Here is an 18,201-nt window from a genome sequence, read left to right as displayed (position 1 = left end):
AAATTAATTATATAAACATAAAACAATTAAAATATCAAAAGAAATTGGTGCCAATTATCAGTATCACAATTCTCTATGCAGGTCTGGCCATGGTACTAAGGATGTCCCCTTATACATGTAGCAGTAACTCAATACTTGCTGTACAGAAATCAAACATTTATTGAGTTATAACACTGACCTTGTGCTGAAATGAATGAGTCATGCCCTGGGAAAACCAGGCTTTATACTTGTGCTTAAATTTTACTCCCGGAGTGGCCGGTGAAGTCCACAAAGACTTATCCGGAACGACACATTCCGTATACAATTTTTTGTTTAACCCTTTACCACTAAGATACATATTTTTATGCATTTGCTGTCCTTTAGAAAGTTAAATTTAATTACAGACCTTTCTTACTAAATTCAAGTTTATAAGGCTTTATTTCCAACCCTTTCATACTGATGAGGAGCAAGCAGCATAAAATATGAACAGACTGTGAGTTACTCGCAGGCTGTTCTGGTTTTATGCTGTTTGCACATAGCCATTGCCACTTTACTTCTGAGAGGTAAAGGGTTAAAGGATGATTGTACTAAATTTAAATCTAGTCAAGGCTGAAAGTCTAGACAATACTTTACACAGATGCATTTAGTTCAGTTTCACCAGAGGCCTATGTACTTCATTGTATTATATACCTTTTATTTAGCTCAGTTTCACCAGAGGCCTTTGCACTTCACTGTATTATATACCTTTCCTGGTTTCTGCCAACATATTATTGACCTCAATATTCTTATGCAAGAAATAAAGAAGCAGGTACTGGTGTTTTTTTTGTTCATTTCCTCTTAGACGCAATACAATAAAACTTAACACAACCAACTCAATTCATAACATTATACTTCTACTGTATATTTACACTTTGTTTTGAGTACAAAGTACCGGTATACAACAGTTACTATTGTATAAGAAAACACATCTTAAACCCTTTCCTTATCAGAAGCAAAATGAAAATGGCTAAATGCAACCAGCATTGTAACTTGCAGTCTTTTCAGATTGTATGCTGTTTGTTGCTCGATCATCAGTATCATAGGGTTGGAAATGAAGGCTTTTAAACTTTATATTAGTAAGAAAAGTCATCAATATAATATGATTATATTAACGACTTCAAAGGCATCAAAATGTGACTGGTTAAGGGTTTAATAAAATAATATCTGAGATTTTTCGTGTGATTAAATAAAGCATAAATTGTCAATGAAGAAAATTGCCTGTTTCAAGGGAGACAATGCCTGTTTCAATGGATTCAATTAATGTTTCAGAAAGACAATTATTGGATTAACCGTTCAAGGGAGACAATTAACATTTAAAGAGAAATAATTCACACTTGCAAGGGAGACAATTAACATTTTTAGGGAGATAATTCACTTGAAAGGTAGACAATTCACGTTTCCAGGTCTGCATGGGATCCCTCCAGCACCCTCTGGTCGTTCCCGGAAGTCCTCGGTCACTATCGAGGGCCAAGACGCGGTTGAGAGACTGCAGCTGTCTGAGAAACTCATTGCAGAGCTGAACCAGTCTTGGGAGGAGAAGCTGAGGAAGACTGAGGAAATCAAGCGTGAACGGTGCGTGATTTTCTTAATTGTGCAGTTTAATGTTGAACATAGGTTTAAAAATAATTGTATAATTCTTTGAAATCAAACCAGAACAGTATGTGATTGTCATAATTGTGAAGTTTGTTAGCCAAGGTTGTAAAATATCGTATATTTCTTTAATATCAAGTGAGAACAGTGTGTGATTTACATTTATGTGGAGTTTGTTAGTGAAAATCTATAGGGTTTATTTCTAAGACAGAGGAAATAATGCAAGAAAATTGTGTGTGATTTTCATGTTTACAGATTTTGTTATTTGAAGAATCCGCCCAAAAATGTGCAAAAGAATACGAGGAATTAATGGATTAATAATCCACTGTAATGTTAGCCCCCAGATAAATTTCTGCTGAGGGTTTTCAAATTAAGCGAGAGCAGTGCATGATTGTCATGTTTGCGGAGTTTGTTAGCAAAAATTTGTAGTACCTACTTCTTTAACAGAGAAAATCTATCTAGAACGGTGTATCATTGGCGTGTCTGCAGATTTGGTTATTGATCAGCTTTAGAGGGTCTATTATTGCCGTGTTCTGCAGAATTTAGACTCAATGTATGTGCGTAAAATGTTTTCTCAGATTAGCCAGTGTTGTTTGCACAATCTAATCAGGGAAAACTTTTTCTTCCACCACAGACTTCACAGGCTAATCTGGGAAACACTTTATGCACATAAATTAAGCCCCGTTTTCTCAGAATGCGTCTTATATTATTTTTTTAACCTCAAATTATTTATAACTGGGATAGAAATGGGCTCTACAAATACATGTGCATAAAGTTAATTAAACCAGATACAATCAAGATTTTTTTCAAAACAAATACATGTAGCACAAAACTAACCTTAATGACAAATGATTATTTGGTTTTTGCTAAACATTTAAACAAGTTTTATTAAAAACCACTATATCTTTAAAACACAGAAAAAATATAACAAACATGTTTTTTTATATTTCCATATTCAAAGAATTTGATTAAGACACAATACCGGTATAACAAAAACTCGAGCATATTCAAGTAAAATATAATGTTCTTTAATGCATTTTAGCCCTCATTTATATTTGCCGATATTTTAAAAAATCTTCCAAACTTGACCGAATCAGCTAATCAAAGATTCAATTGGTTTCCTGATGTTTATTTGTTCACAGGCTTGTAATAGAGGCATAGAGAAAATGTGCTTTTGGATCGCAAATGGGATGAATCATCATATTTTTAGCTCGACTATTATACATGAAATATATAAAGTGGAGCTACCCTACTCACCCCGGCGTCGGCGTTTCCGTTAGCGTTAGCGTGCAAATGTTAAAGTTTTCGTACTACCCAAATTATTTTCATTGTCCCTTGACATATTGCTTTCATATTTTGCATACTTGTTGACCAACATGACCCCAACCTATAAACAAGAGCAGACAACTCTATCAAGCATTTTGTCATAATTATGGCCCCTTTTCCACTTAGAATATGCAGCAAATGTTAAAGTTTTCGTACTACTCCATTTATCATCATCGTCCCTTGACATGTTGCTTTCATATTTTGCATACATCACCCCAACCTATAAACAAAAGCAGACAACTCTATCAAGCATTTTGTCATAATTATTGCCCCTTTTATACTTAGAATATGCATATTATTGATAAATCTATGTTAAAGTTTGTGTACTACCCCAAAGTTTTCCTATATCCTTTGACATATTGCTTTTATATGTTGCATACTTGTTTACCAATATGACCTTAACCTATAAACAAGAGTAGACCACTGTATCAAGCATTTTGACATAATTATGGCCCCTTTTACACTTAGATAAATGAACATTTTGCTTAAATTGCCATAACTTCTTTATTTATGATCACATTTTATTATTACTTTGACAAAACAACACTTACCTGAATACCACAATGGATTCCACCCAAACAATACCCCACGCCCCTACCCAGAATCCCTTCCCCCCCCCATCCTCCCCCCCATTTTTTTTAAACATCTAATAAATTACCACACCCCACATTATACCCCCCTCTCACCCCCCACCCCCCCTACCCCCCCCACCCCCCTACCCCCCCCCTACCCCCCCCTACCTCCCCCATTTTTTTTTTAAACATCATCTAATAAATGACCACACCCCACATTATACCCCCCTCTCAACCCCCCCCCCCCTACCCCCCCTACTCCCCCCCCCAATTTTTTTAATTTTATTTTTTCCTTTTTTTATTTTTGAAAGATCGTCTAATAAATGACCACACCCCACATTATACCCCCTCTAAACCCCCCCCCCCAATTTTTTTTTTTGAAAGATCGTCTTATAAATTATTGAATATGAACAATTTCCCCATGATGGCTTACGTTATACTGTCAAGCACTCGAATAGTTGAGCGCGCTGTCCTCTGACAGCTCTTGTTTAAGCACTTTTCAACTGATATATACCATTTATTTATCGAGAAGGCTGAATTTTCAGATTTTTGGCTGACATAACCTTGTTTGTTTTAATATTCCAACCTTTGAAAAAACCTTGTTTGTTTTAATATTCCAACTTTTGAAACAACCTTGTTTATTGCTGGGACTTCTAGGGCTGTTTTGGAGAATGATTGATGAACAATTTCTTTTCATAATGCATGTGCCTTAAGTGTAATTGCAGACTAGCCTGTGCAGTTTGCACTGGCGTATCAATGACAACATTCTCTGCCTTGAATTGAATTTCTGTTAAAAGAGCTTTCATTTATTGATTGTTTTTCTATAAAACTCAAAGTGTTGACACTTTATGCACATGTCTTCAGCCCCTTTTCAATAGCATGACTCAAATGTTTGAGGAAATTGAAATAGCTGAGTAAGAGATGTAGCTCATGCTGGGCTCAAGTCATAAAGCTTCTTGTCCAGATTTTAACCCTTTCAGTGCGGGAACCAAATTTTGAAGGCCTTTGCAAACAGTTTGGATCCAGATGAGACGCCACAGAACGTGGCGTCTCATCAGGATCCAAACTGTTTGCTATTCTGATAATATTCTTTGATAAAAATAGAAGAAAATGCTAATTTTAGAAATTCAGCAGACGACAGTATAGCAGACGACAAATTTCCCAGCATGCAAAGGGTTAATAAAGTGCCAGTCTGTATATAAGTTTATGAAAACATTTGAAAATAGAACTGTGGTAATTAAACAATGCCACTTTTTGTAATTTAATTGAGTCTGAAAATAAATCCAGTCCATGTTTATAAAGTTAAAATAACAATTAAAATATTGATGTATGCTTACAGAGAGGCAGTGCTTGCAGAGATGGGCGTGGCAATTAAACAAGATGGCGGCACAATTGGCGTGTTTTCTCCAAAGAAGACGCCACACCTCGTGAATCTGAACGAGGACCCCTTGATGTCTGAGTGTCTGATATATTACATCAAAGATGGTATAACAAAGTGAGTACTGAGCAATTTTTACATCAAAGACTGTGTAACAAAGTACTTAGAACTAAATAACTGATGTGTCATCTCTATTACAACAATGATGGTATAACAAATCAAGTTTTGAAAAATAGATGAATATTTTTATTCCCAAATTTATAATGACTTTACTTCGCCAAATTACAAATAAGCATCACTTTCGGAAAATGGGGCTTAATGCATCTCTGTAAAATGTTGTCCCAGGTAAACCTGTACATTCTTTACATGCTTATCATGGAGGATACTTAATGCTTTATAGTAATTTTCATTTAACCCTTTCAGTGCGGGAACCGAATTTTGAAGGCCTGTGCAAACAGTTTGGATCCAGATGAGACGCCACACAACGTGGCGTCTCATCAGGATCCAAACTGTTTGCTATTCTGATAGTATTCTTTGAAAAAAATCGAAGAAAATGCTAATTTTTTTAATTTAGCAGACAACATTTTAGCAGAAGACAAATATCCCAGCATGCAAAGGGTTAATGCTTTATAGTAATTTTTATTTAAAGGAAGTCTTGTCTCATCAACAATCCACTTTAGGCAGTAAGTGTGGTCCCTGATTTAGCCTGAGCAGACTGTACTGGCTAGTGTGGGGATTAAATAGACACATCCATGAAACCCCAGTGTTCCCAAAGACATCCATGAAACCCCAGTGTTCCCAAAGACATCCATGAAACCCCAGTGTTCCCAAAGACATCCATGATACCCCAGTGTTCCCAAAGACATCCATGAAACCCCAGTGTTCCCAAAGACATCCATGATACCCCAGTGTTCCCAAAGACATCCATGAAACCCCAGTGTTCCCAAAGACATCCATGAAACCCCAGTGTTCCCAAAGACATCCATGAAACCCCAGTGTTCCCAAAGACATCCATGAAACCCCAGTGTTCCCAAAGACATCCATGAAGCCCCAGTGTTCCCAAAGACATCCATGAAACCCCAGTGTTCCCAAAGACATCCATGAAACCCCAGTGTTCCCAAAGACATCCATGAAACCCCAGTGTTCCCAAAGACATCCATGAAACCCCAGTGTTCCCAAAGACATCCATGAAACCCCAGTGTTCCCAAAGATATCCATGAAACCCCAGTGTTCCCAAAGACATCCATGAAACCCCAGTGTTCCCAAAGACATCCATGAAATCCCAGTGTTCCCAAAGACATCCATGAAATCCATGGTATTCCGATTTTTATGACCACTGACTTTGCTGGAACTATTAGAATTGTTTAATTGGAAGCAACTAGCCATGGCCCATAATTCAGACAAAGATTTATGAAAGAACAAATATGCTGTCTTTAAACCGGTCATGTTCATGTTTAAAATAAATTAATCAATTAAGTTGGGTTACACATCATCAGGTTACACATCCTCAGGTTACAGGTCATCAGGTTACACATCATCACCTTACAATGCTAGTAGTATTTCCTAGTTCCTCAGCAGTAGGTTCCAGGGATTGTTGTTAAAGAAAAACTGTGAATGTATTGTTTATATGAGGAACTCTATAAAGGGATTGGAGAGAAAATCAAGGTCTGTCATTTATTATTGACAACTATTCAGGAACAAAGGTGTTTAAATAAAGCATGGTCTAATGGAAGCTTTATAGATTTCTGAGAAATGCTGTGATAGTAATGGCTTGTTTAATAGCCAGCAGTTTGAAGCACAATATTTCTATGTTTATAATCATGTTTATAATCAGATTTAACAATTTTGAGAATGAGGGAGAATAAATAATGAAAAAGCATAGTGTTGATTGCAACACTATTTATGATGAAAATATGTTAATCAAAGTGTCCTTATAAATTATGTTTCCAAAATGTTGTAATTAAATATTTTTGTGTGATCTGACACATATTATGAAAAGTGAGTTTCCAATATTTGTATGAGAAGATATTTTAATTTAAGATTGAAACAATATTGTTCTCAAATATTAAAAAAATGTTAACAATTCCATTTTTTTTTCTGGAAGCAATAAATGAGCAACATCCATCAAAATGTAACCCAATGCACACATTATCAAACTCATCTTGAAATCAGTTAAATTAAAAAAGCCAGTGTAAAAACTGACATTTTCAAGGCTGATTTTGTGATCTTGATATTGTGACCGATGCTTAAACTAACGATATGACAATTACCTGATTGCATGACATTAACAACACTGATTAAAACACCTTGATATTGTGACTGTTGCTAACACTATTGCTGTTACCTTGAACTCATTGCAGGGTCGGTCGTGAGGGAGGGAAAGATCAACAAGATGTGATACTGTATGGGACATATATAAAGGAAGAGCACTGTCTGTTTGAAAATGAAGATGGTAAGACTCGATGTGTAATAGTTACAACATTAAGGTCAACCCTTGTCTCCTTTGAATTTATATGGTTTAATTCATGTAATATTTTATTTATTGTGTTTCTGTAAAGGCAGATTCTGAAAACACTACAAGTGGCTTTCATATGTTGAACTGGTTCAGATCTTTTTTTGTTTGATGGCTTCTTTCTGTTTTTATAAAACTAAAGAAACTTTATAAAAGCTTTTTTTGAACTAAGCAGTTTTAAAGTGTTGTTAGATTTAGATTATTTCTTTGTAAAGAAAATAAAGTTTGCTTTACATTGAGTATTAATTATTACAGGTATATGTTCTAATATTTATAAACGGTAAATTATTGACTTACATTTGTCTTTTTTTTTCAATGGTTAATATTTCAAATTCATTTTGCATTTTTTTATACATTTTATTAATTTTAAACTGTAAATGTTTGGATTTTGTTCTGATTAAATTGTATAAGATTATAAAATCATAAATTGGAAATGTTTCAAATGTGCTGTGAATCCATTAATAAATTCTAATCCTTATAAAATGTTTTGAAATTGTTCTGATTGTGTTTATTTATTTTATATATCAACTGTCAATGCTTTTTAAATGATCTTAATGCATCTATTAAATATGAGCTGTGTTTTGGGAAAACTGGGCTTAATGCATGCACTTTAAGTGTTGTCCCAGATAAGCCTGTGACTGTGCTTATAAACCGGACATGTTTCAAATGTGCTGTGATAAACATATAGAAGTACTAAATGTTTTACTCTGTTATGAATGTGTTTGTTACTATAAATCATCTAGGGTAAATGTTTCTCTATGATGTTTCTATAATTATGAACTGGAAATTGTTCAACTATATTTCCCAGGCAAGGTGACCATCATCCCATGTGGCGATGCCATCGTTTACGTGAACGGCGTGAAGCTGTGCGGACCTACGGAACTGAAGACTGGGGCAAGAGTCATCCTGGGAAAGAACCACGTGTTCCGGTTCAACCACCCTATACAGGCCCGCCAGAGCCGCGTCTTGCTCTCGGACATGTCCGACCTACCAACAGGTAGAATTGCTCTTTAGTGTTTGTTAAACTTTTTCCACTCAGAAGCAAAGTGAAAATGGCTTTTGCAACCAGCATAAAACCAGAACAGCCTGCGAGTAACTCGCAGTCTGTTCAGGTTTTATGCTGTTTGCTGCTCATCAGTAACTATGGGTTGGAAATGAAGCCTTTAAAACTTGTATCTGGTAAGAAAGTTGTTTAATTCAATTTAACTCTCTAAGGGACTACAAATTCGTCAAAATACATATTTAAGTGGTAAAGGGTTAAGAACCACATGTTTAGGTTCAACCACCCGATATGGGCGTGCCAGAGTAGAGTCTTACTATCCGACATGTCAGATGTTTCTACAGGTAGGAACAGGCTTGAGTTATCTTAAGGTTAAACCTATGCAAATTTACGTTTGTATACTTGCATTGAAACATTTAGGCCTATAAACCCTTTACTGCTCAGATGCTTTGGTCGTTTTTAGTTATTGCATTTTTTAAAGCCTTCATTTCCAACTGCAAACAGCATAAAACCTGAAAAGCTCGGTAGTGTGTAGCCTCAACCCTTAGTGCATGGCCATAAAGTGCCATCCCAGATTAGCTTGTGGAGTCTTGAGGCGGCACTTTCTGCGGAGAAAGAATTTAATACATCAGAAATGTACTGAAGTGGCTTTCAGGATAATCTTTTCCCTCTGTATTCAAATTAACTTTGATCTGTATATATGTCTCTACAGAGCCGGTGGACTGGACCTACGCCCAGCTGGAACTTCTGGAAAAGCAGGGTGTGGACCTTCGTAAGGAGATGGAGTCCAAGCTGCTGGCCCTGGAGGAACAGTACAGAAAGGAGAAGGAGGAGGCGGACCAGCTGTTTGAACAGCAGAGAAAGGTAGGGGGCAGATCAGCTGTTGGAACAGCAGAGAAAGTTCAGGGGGAAGGCCAGCTGTTGAAACAGCAGAGAAAGGTGGGGGCAGACTAGCTGTTGGAACAGCAGAGAAAGGTAGGGGGCAGACCAGTTGATTTAATAGCGAAGAAAGTTGGGGCGGCAGACGGGCTGTTGGTACTGCAAAGAAAGTTAGGGCGGCAGACTGGCTGTTGGAAAAGCAGAGAAAGATAGGGGGCAGACCTGCAGTTTGAACAGCAGAGAAAGTAAGGGAGGTAGACCAGCAGTTTGAACAGAAAAGAACAGGGTTGCCACTTAACTTGAAAAGTCAGGGAAATTTGATTGTTTTTCAAGGTCAGTGAAAAATGAAATTTCAGAAAAGTCAGTGAAAAGTCAGGGAAAATAAATTTTTGGGTCAATGCATAAGTTATTCATGGCTATGGCAGTCTTCAGGTATCATTTGTAATAGTAGATTCAACAGTATATTTTTTATTTGAAACGTTTTGACTATTTCTATGTACATAAAACATTAACATGTGTAAAGCATGTTCAAAAATGTAAATTTATCTTTTTTTTATCTTTGATCAATTTTTTGTATCCTTGAAGGATGAAAGGCTTTGCAACCCTTGCCCCTATAGCTGATTAATTTTATATTTTATGCTTTGCATGATCATTAGAGATGACAGCATGCAAGAGCTATACTAAATTGCTTATTTATTTCAGTTATCAAGAAGACCTGCTTCTGCTCCTAACTGCATGATTTTCATGTATTAACCTACCATATATCACAGATCACAAATTGATTTGCTCTTCTAATTTCAGCTTAAATATAATGTACACATAGACATATTACCAGCATGAGTAAACAGACATTATTTAATGATTGTTGGCTCAAAGACCCTGAGTTTTCCTCATGGGCTGGCAAAAACTCTAAAAATGAAAACAAAGCACGCTGTCTTATATGTGGTGGTGGTGGTCAGAGGCGTAGCAACATTATTCGGCGCGGGGACAATGTATAAATTGTGCACCCCTTCTCCCTGTGAAACATTGGAGTGCAGTATTCGGTCTAATTGAAAATAAGAGCACATAAGTCGATAAGCAACATGACATAATACCACTATCATCAAACACCCAATGCTCCCATTCCAAAAATTCTTCATACTAAATTTTTCTAGCCTTCATGACAGCAAACTTGTCAATGAAAGCATCAAAGTCTATTTTTTCAACCGTTTCCTTCTCTATACTGAGAAGTGCAAGATCACAGAGACGATCTTGTCCCATTGATGCCCTTAGGTATGAGAGAATGAGCTTCAGCTTGCTGAAGGAACGCTCGCAACTGGCTATTGACACCGCAATTGTTAAAAGGATTTGCAGAGCAATACGCAAATTGGGAAATACATCATCACCATACGACATAATGAAAGATATAAGTTCCAAAGATGTTGATGGTAAGGAATCACCTCTCAGAGTTAGTAACATTTTACAGTCCTGAATCTCATTAAACAGTTCTTCGCATTGAATATCAGTGTCATAAAAATTGGCTAAATCGAAGCAATTTTGGCGAAGAGTTTTCAAATATTCGCTTTGAAAAACATTGAAAAACAAGGCCGCCAGTGGGCAGGGCAGTTTTCCTTATTTGGCTATAGAGAAACCTTGTAAACACTCTGGAAGTCACAATTTTTGTCCAATCATCATGAAAGTTGGTCAAAACATTGGTTTTATTGATTTCTTGGACGAGTTGAAAATGGTCCAGATCAGTAAAAAAAACATGGCTGCCAGTGGGCGGGGCATTTTTCTCTATATGTATACAGTGAAAACATGGGAACACTCTAGAAGTCACACTTTTGGCCCTATTTTCATGAAATTTTGTCAGAACTTTTGTTTCCTAGATACGCGTGTTAAGTTTGAAAATGGTTTCGGTCCATTGAAAAACATGGTTGTCAGGGGGACGGGGCAGTTTTCCTTATATTAATATAGTAAAAAGTCTTTTAAACAATCATGAATTAAGGTCATGTAACATGTGAGACAACTCTTCTAAATATTGCATTTAAGTTTACTGTAGTTACTCCCCTTTGATTATTAATATTTTAATAATAATAATAGTTGGGTGTATCATTTATGTGTTAATTGTTATTTGAGGTTGGATGTTTTTTTAGCACACCTGATTGCTCAGGTGAGCTGTTGTAACCGGTCTTTGTCTGTCGTCCGTCCGTCCACATTTGTTCGTAAACACTCTAGAGGCCACATTTATTGTCCGATCTTCATAAAACTTGGTAAGAAGATTTGCCCAATGATATCTCGATCGAGTTCAAAACTGAGTCATGCTGGGTCAAAAACTAGGTCACTAGGTCAAAAAAAAAGAAAAAGCTTGTAAACACTGTAGAAGTCACATTTAATGCCCAATCTTCATGTAACTTTCTCTAAATGTCTGTCTTAATGATATGTTGGTTGAGTTCAAAAGTGGTTCCGGTCCATTGAAAAACATGGCCGCCAGTGGGCGGGGCAGTTTTCTCCATGTATATAGTGAAAACATGTGAACACTATAGAAGTCACATTTTTTGCCCAATTTTCATGAAATTTGGTCAGAACTTTTGTTTCCTTGATACGAGAGTTGAGTTGGAAAATGGTTTCGGTCTGTTGAATAACATGGCTGCCGGGTGGGGGGCAGTTATATTTATATAGTAAAAAAGAGCTTGTGAACACTCTAGAAGTCACATTTTTTGCCCAATCGTCATGTAACTTGGTGAAAAGATTGGTTTTATATATTTTTGAGTTTGCAAATGGTCCCGATGGGTCAATAAACATGGCTGCCAGGGGGTTGGGGCAGTTTTCCTTATGTGACTATATAGAGAAACCTTGTTTTGAACACTATAGAAGTCACATATTTTGCCTTATCATCGTGAAACTTAGTCAATACATTGGTTTTATTGAGTTCTTGGACTAGTTGGAAAATGGCTCAGATAGGTGAAACACACTTTAGCTCACCTGATTGCTCAGGTGAGGTTTTAGGATTGGTCTTTGTCCGCTGTCCGTCCATCCACATTTGGTTTGTAAACACTCTAGCATTCACATTTCTCAAGCATTCTTTATCAAAGTTGCTGAAAGATCTCAGTCAAGTTTGATGATGAGCAAAATTACATAATTAATACCATAATTATTACCCTTAGATTGTCAAAATTTTCATTATATGCTACAAAATCCTTGTAAGCAAAGTTTGATGTTTGGTAAGGGGGGTCATCTCAAAATATAGGTCACCATTTCAAATCTTACAAAAACAAAAACACTCCCTACGCCAGAGTTTTGGTTCAATAATGATGAAACTTGACCAGGATGTTTGTCTGGTCAATATCTAGGTCAAGTTTGACATTAGTTGAAGATTGAATGAACCGACTCCTTTCAGGTGAGCGAACTAGGGCCATCTTGCCCCTCTTGTTTATCTTTGGTTTTGTGGTACTTACTATATAGCCTTGCATCATGCATAATTTATTGTACAAGTAGTACTGCTTTGTTATTTGTTAATTATTTCATGTTAAAGAATAAAATAAACATTAAATGGATGGATTTGGTCGGCTGTATGGGGAGGAGGATGCCCAATATGTCGCGAAATTAGTCAGTGAAAACCAAGATTTGGTCAGGGAAAAGTCAGTGAAAATCAGGGAATTTTGTTTCATCAGGTTGGTGGCAACCCTGAAGAAAGTTTGAGGGGGGGGGTGGGGGGAGTCAGCTGTTTGAGTAGCAGAGAAAGGTAGGGGCAGACAAGATGTACATGTATGAAAATCAGAGAAAGTTAGGAGCAGACCAGCTGTTTGAACAGCAGAGAAAGGTATGGGAAAGACCGGCTGTTTGAACAGCAGAGAAAGGTAGGGGCAGACTGGCTGTTTGAAGAGCAGAGAAAGGTAGGGGGCAGACTGGCTGTTTGAACAGCAGAAAAGATAGGGGGCAGACTGGCTGTTTGAACAGCATAGAAAGGTAGGGGCAGACTGGCTGTTTGAACAGCAGAGAAAGGTAGGGACAGACCAGCTGTTTGAACAGCAGAGAAAGGTAGGGGGCAGACCAGCTGTTTGAACAGCAGAGAAAGGTAAAGGGGCAGACCAGAGAAAGGTAGGGGAAGACCAGCTGTTTGAACAGCAGAGAAAGGTAGGGGGCAGACTGGCTGTTTGAACAGCAGAGAAAGGTAGGGGCAGACTGGCTGTTTGAACAGCAGAGAAAGGTAGGGGGCAGACCAGCTGTTTGAACAGCAGAGAAAGTTAGGGGGGCAGACCAGAGAAAGGTACGGGGTAGACCAGCTGTCTGGAACAGCAAAAATAGTTAGGGAAATAGACCAGCTGTTTGAACAGCAGAGAAAGGTAAGGGGCAGACCAGCTGTTTCAACAGTATAGACAGTTAGGGCTGCAGACTGGCTGTTTGAACAGCAGAGAAAGGTATGGGGTAGACCAGCTGTTGGAGCATGCATGAATTAAGCCCAGTTTTCCCAGCACGATGCTCATATATATACTTATGTCAGTGCCTTCATTAATTTCACTCTCATGATGGGCAAGAAGTTATTGTAGTTGTTATGACAAGAAATGTTCAGCCAATCCAATCGTTCAACGCTAAACCCTCAATAAACTTATCAGTTTCCCTTTTAGAAATTAAACTTCTTTTCATAAAACTTTATTGAGTTATTGTCTTTTACTGAGAGACTCGGCCAGAGATAACATTTAATTGAAAAGAGTGTACTTTCTTGAGTGAAACATGTACAACTTTTATGGAGTCATAAATGGTTCAATTATTAACCCTTATTACCCCTAGCAGTGTGGCCTTTATGTAGTTCAGTTTTGACATAAAGGTAATGTTCATAAAACTCAAATTATTCAGTTAGTGTCTGTTCAGGTTTTATGCTGTTTGCGTCTAATCAGTATCTCAGGTCTTGAAATTAAGGCTTGAAAAATTTAAATTTAGAGAGATTGAACCTAAATTGTATTTGACAAAAAATCCCGAAAGAGTTTATCTACATGAAAGTGGTAAAGGTTTAATCATTCAAGGGGCACAACTCTTTGCAGGACTATGAGATCCGCATCAAGACTCTTCAGGAGGAGGTGGAAAGACACTCCATGATGTCCAGCGTGATCACTGTGTCTGACCTTGTGTCCGAGGAGGAGGCCATGCTACAACAGCAAGGTAGAGTGTTGCCTTAGTGTTTGCAAGATAGCGTGTAATCTTGATGTTCACAGTGTGGAGTATAACATTGTTAATAGTAAGGTAGAGTGTTACCTTTGTGCTGGCAAGATAGATTGTAACCCTGGTGGTCACGAGAAAGAGTGCTAATTTGGTGGTCACTAGATAGAGTGCTAACTTGGTGTTCAAAAGGTAGAGTGTAACCTTGGTGATTGCAAAGTTGAGTAAAGCATGTTGACAGCATGATTTGAAGTATTTTGTTCCTATGATATAGCATAACAAATCACACTTGCTACCATAAAAAGTGTATGCTTTTAGTCCATAAGATAGAGTTTAACATTCGTGTTCACTTTCAAGTGGCAGGCCTAAAAGTAATATTTGGTTCTTATTAAAGAGAAGTTAAATTAATGGATTCAAACTTACATGAGTGGAGGTTGTAACAGTAAGTTAGAGTTTAACCTGGAGAGTAGGGTATAGCCCAAAACATAAAAATTGCTTTATTAGGCGGCTGAGCTATTGTCATAGCCAGCTCGTCGTCCGCCGTCTGCCGTTCGCTGTCCGCCGTAGGCGTCGTGCTAAAACCTTAACATTGGCCATAACTTTTTAAATATTGAAGATTGCAACTTGATATTTGGCATGCATGTGTATCTCACGAAGCTGCACATTTTGAGTGGTAAAATTTCAAGGTGAACATCATCCTTCAAGGTCTAGGGTCGAAAAAACAAAGTCAAGGGAAGTAATAAGCTTTAAATGGACATAGTTAACTGACCTGCCCACGTATATATTTTTGTTCAATAAATCAAAGCGGCGCAGTAGGCGGCATTGTGTTTCTGACAAAAGCATTGTGGTAAAAGGTCAACGTCAAGGTCATTCTTCAAGGTCTACGGTAAAAAATACACATTTAAGGGAAGTAATAAGCTTTTAAGGGAGATAATTATTCAATATTGAACATAGCCACTTTATATATTTGGCATGCATGTGTATCTCATGGAGCTGCACATTTTAATTGGTGAATCTACAGTCACGGTTGTGGCTTTTAATTATTTGCTACTAAAAATAGAGGGAAGTAATTTATATAATTATAAATCTCATATTATATATTTCCTTACCAAGAATTGAAGTTCTTTTCACAGTTACTGTACAGATTTATTATTTTGATTATTTATAACTCAAATGATTGATTTGTCAAAGGTTTTTTTTAAATGATATAATTATCATTTCTTTCATGTACTTAGTTGTTAATAGTAGTGTTCATTACATACCTGTGGACTTATGTCCATAGATACATGATGAACTCTGGCTATGATCTTTTTGATAAACCACAGGCCTTGGTTGACAGCTTTAAACGGAGATGCCAAATGATAAATAGAAATTTTATTTCAAAGTGGCGCAGTAGGGGGCATTGTGTTTCTGACGAACACATCTCTTGTTGGGTCACTAGGTCAAAGGTCAAGGTTACTGTGACCTCTAAAAAAAATAAAAAATAATAATTCTGACAAGCTTTCGCAGCCGAGCGTGGCACCCGTTATGCGGTGCTCTTGTTTTTAAATAAGATAATTATGTTATTAAACATGTTGCTAACATTTTGCTAACAGATCCGAGAATCAACAAAATTATTTCAAATTAAATGAGCACCTCTGTTTTCAGATTGTGTTGACAAATTGAGATTATATACTGAAAACTGGGCTTAATGCCTGTGCGTTAAGTGTTGTTCCAGATAAGCCTGTAAGTGTTGTCCTTGACTAGCCTGTGCAGACTGCACAGGCTTATCTGCGATGACACTTTACGCACATGCATTAAACCTCTTTTTCCAAGAGCGCGGTTCATGTAAATTAAATGCAAGGCCTCTGTTTTCAGAGTGTGTGTGGACTGATCGTGACTATGGTCTGGCAGCCTGGGGTTTCCGTAAGTGGAAGTACCACCAGTTCACGTCGCTACGTGATGACCTCTGGGGAAATGCCATCTTTCTTAAGGAGGCTAATGCGATCAGTGTGGAACTGAATAAAAAGGTTTGGATCTGGGAATCGAAAAAAGCCTCGCTGTGGAAAAACAAGGCTTATCAGGGATGACACTTTTTGCTTAAATTAAATAATTTTGTTTAAGATAGTCTTTTGAAAAAAAACAACACTTGAGGCAGAAAGTGTCATCGCTGATTGGCTCATTTCATTGTGATTGTTCAGGTGCAGTTCGAATTTATATGCGTTTTGTGTTGTCCCAGATTAGCCTGTGCAGTGTGCACAGGCTAGTCATCAGGGACAACATTTTCTGTTTAAAATCAACATTTCATTGTGCCTCTTTCAGGTCCAGTTCCAATTCATCCTGCTGACTGACAGTCTCTATTCACCCCTACCCCCTGACCTCGTCCCCTCCCATGAGAGGGACCTGGCCCGGCCTTTTCCTCGTACTGTTGTCGCCGTAGAGGTGCAGGACACAAAGAATGGGGCCACCCACTTCTGGAGTCTAGAAAAACTAAGGTATTTCTTAATTATTTGTGTTCTTGTTTTTATCTGCATGTTTACTAACAAAGATCACGGGACAAGTATTGTGTCTTGAAAAACTAAGGTAGTTCTTCAACATTTACCACTCAGAAACAAACTTTGACGAGTTTGTTGGCACAGAGAAAAATGAAATTTAAGATATTGTTCACTAGATTTAAGTTTTAAAGGCTTCATTTTTAACTGTACGGTACTGCTTTCAGCTTAACCCTTTAAGCGCTGGAACCGGATTTTAAAGGCCTTTGCAAACAGTTTGGATCCAGATGAGACGCCACAGAACGTGGCTTCTCATCAGGATCCAAACAGTTTGCTATTCTGATAGTATTCTTTGAAAAAAATCGAAGAAAATGCTAATTTTAGAAATTCAGCAGACGACATTTTAGCAGAAGACAAATTACCCAGCATGCAAAGGGTTAACCCTTTACCATTCAGATACAGATTTTAATCTGTTTTTAGTCCCTGAGAAAAACAAATTAAATCTAAGATATTTCTTAATATATTCGTGTTTAAAAGGCTCCATTTTCGACTCTTAAGGTACTGATGAGCAGCAAACAGCATAATACCTGACCAGACTGTGAATTACTCGCTGGTCTTATCCTTGTTGCACATACCAATGTTCACTAAGCTTCTGGATGGGAAAGAGTTAATCATCCATGTTCTTGTTTTTATCTGCATGTTCACTGACATTGATTACAAAGTGACATTGGAGTTTCAATAAACTTTAGTGTCGGGTTTGTCTTTGTGTTTTAGCCAATTAACTTTACAACTAAAAAAAATGGTAAAAATCTTGAGTCTGGAAAAACATGTGTTAATCCCTTGCCAAAGGCGGAGGGATATAGAAATTGGCGTTTTCCGTCCATCCGTCAGTCTGTCTGTCACTCAATTTATTTTTCGCAGGATATATCAACACATGTTCTTGTTTATATAACTTTCTTGGCTTTTGCATAAGCATGGTTTTGTTGTTCAAATAGATAAAAGCAGAAATTAGACAACATGCTTTTAGGAACACAGGGAACTTCAAAGTAAGGTTTTTGCCCTTCAGTTTTTGTTGGCGCTGAAGGGATGCATATAGTTACTGCAGTGTCCATTTTGCTGTCAGCATGTCTGTGTCTGTATGACCAGTTTTCATCTGATTGTCACCAAATGAGTCGTGTTCTGAGAAAACTGGGCATAATGCATGTGCGGAAAGTGTCGTCCCAGATAAGTATGTGGAATCAGCACAGGCTTATCAAGGATGACACTGTCCGCTTTAATGACATTTTTGTTTAAATTAAGTCTCTTCTTAGCAAAAATCC

General features: G+C 37.4%; 1 protein-coding gene across 6 annotated transcripts in view; it reads left to right on the top strand.

The window, feature by feature from the left end:
* Positions 1-18,201, top strand: part of LOC127871600 (kinesin-like protein unc-104) — a 170,470-nt gene that overhangs the window by 79,640 nt on the left and 72,629 nt on the right. For all 6 annotated transcript variants that reach the window (XM_052414693.1, XM_052414694.1, XM_052414692.1 and 3 more), the window contains 8 exons: positions 1,422-1,590; positions 4,846-5,001; positions 7,245-7,336; positions 8,205-8,393; positions 9,109-9,260; positions 14,297-14,414; positions 16,269-16,420; positions 16,713-16,885. In XM_052414693.1, the coding sequence (XP_052270653.1) occupies positions 1,422-1,590; positions 4,846-5,001; positions 7,245-7,336; positions 8,205-8,393; positions 9,109-9,260; positions 14,297-14,414; positions 16,269-16,420; positions 16,713-16,885 (1,201 nt within the window). The remainder of the gene's footprint in view (positions 1-1,421; positions 1,591-4,845; positions 5,002-7,244; positions 7,337-8,204; positions 8,394-9,108; positions 9,261-14,296; positions 14,415-16,268; positions 16,421-16,712; positions 16,886-18,201) is intronic.

This window comes from Dreissena polymorpha, chromosome 3 (assembly GCF_020536995.1).
Source record: "Dreissena polymorpha isolate Duluth1 chromosome 3, UMN_Dpol_1.0, whole genome shotgun sequence".
Lineage (NCBI taxonomy): Eukaryota > Metazoa > Mollusca > Bivalvia > Myida > Dreissenidae > Dreissena > Dreissena polymorpha.
Note: the sequence above shows the minus strand (reverse complement) of the source record. Positions and strands in the feature narration are given on the sequence as shown.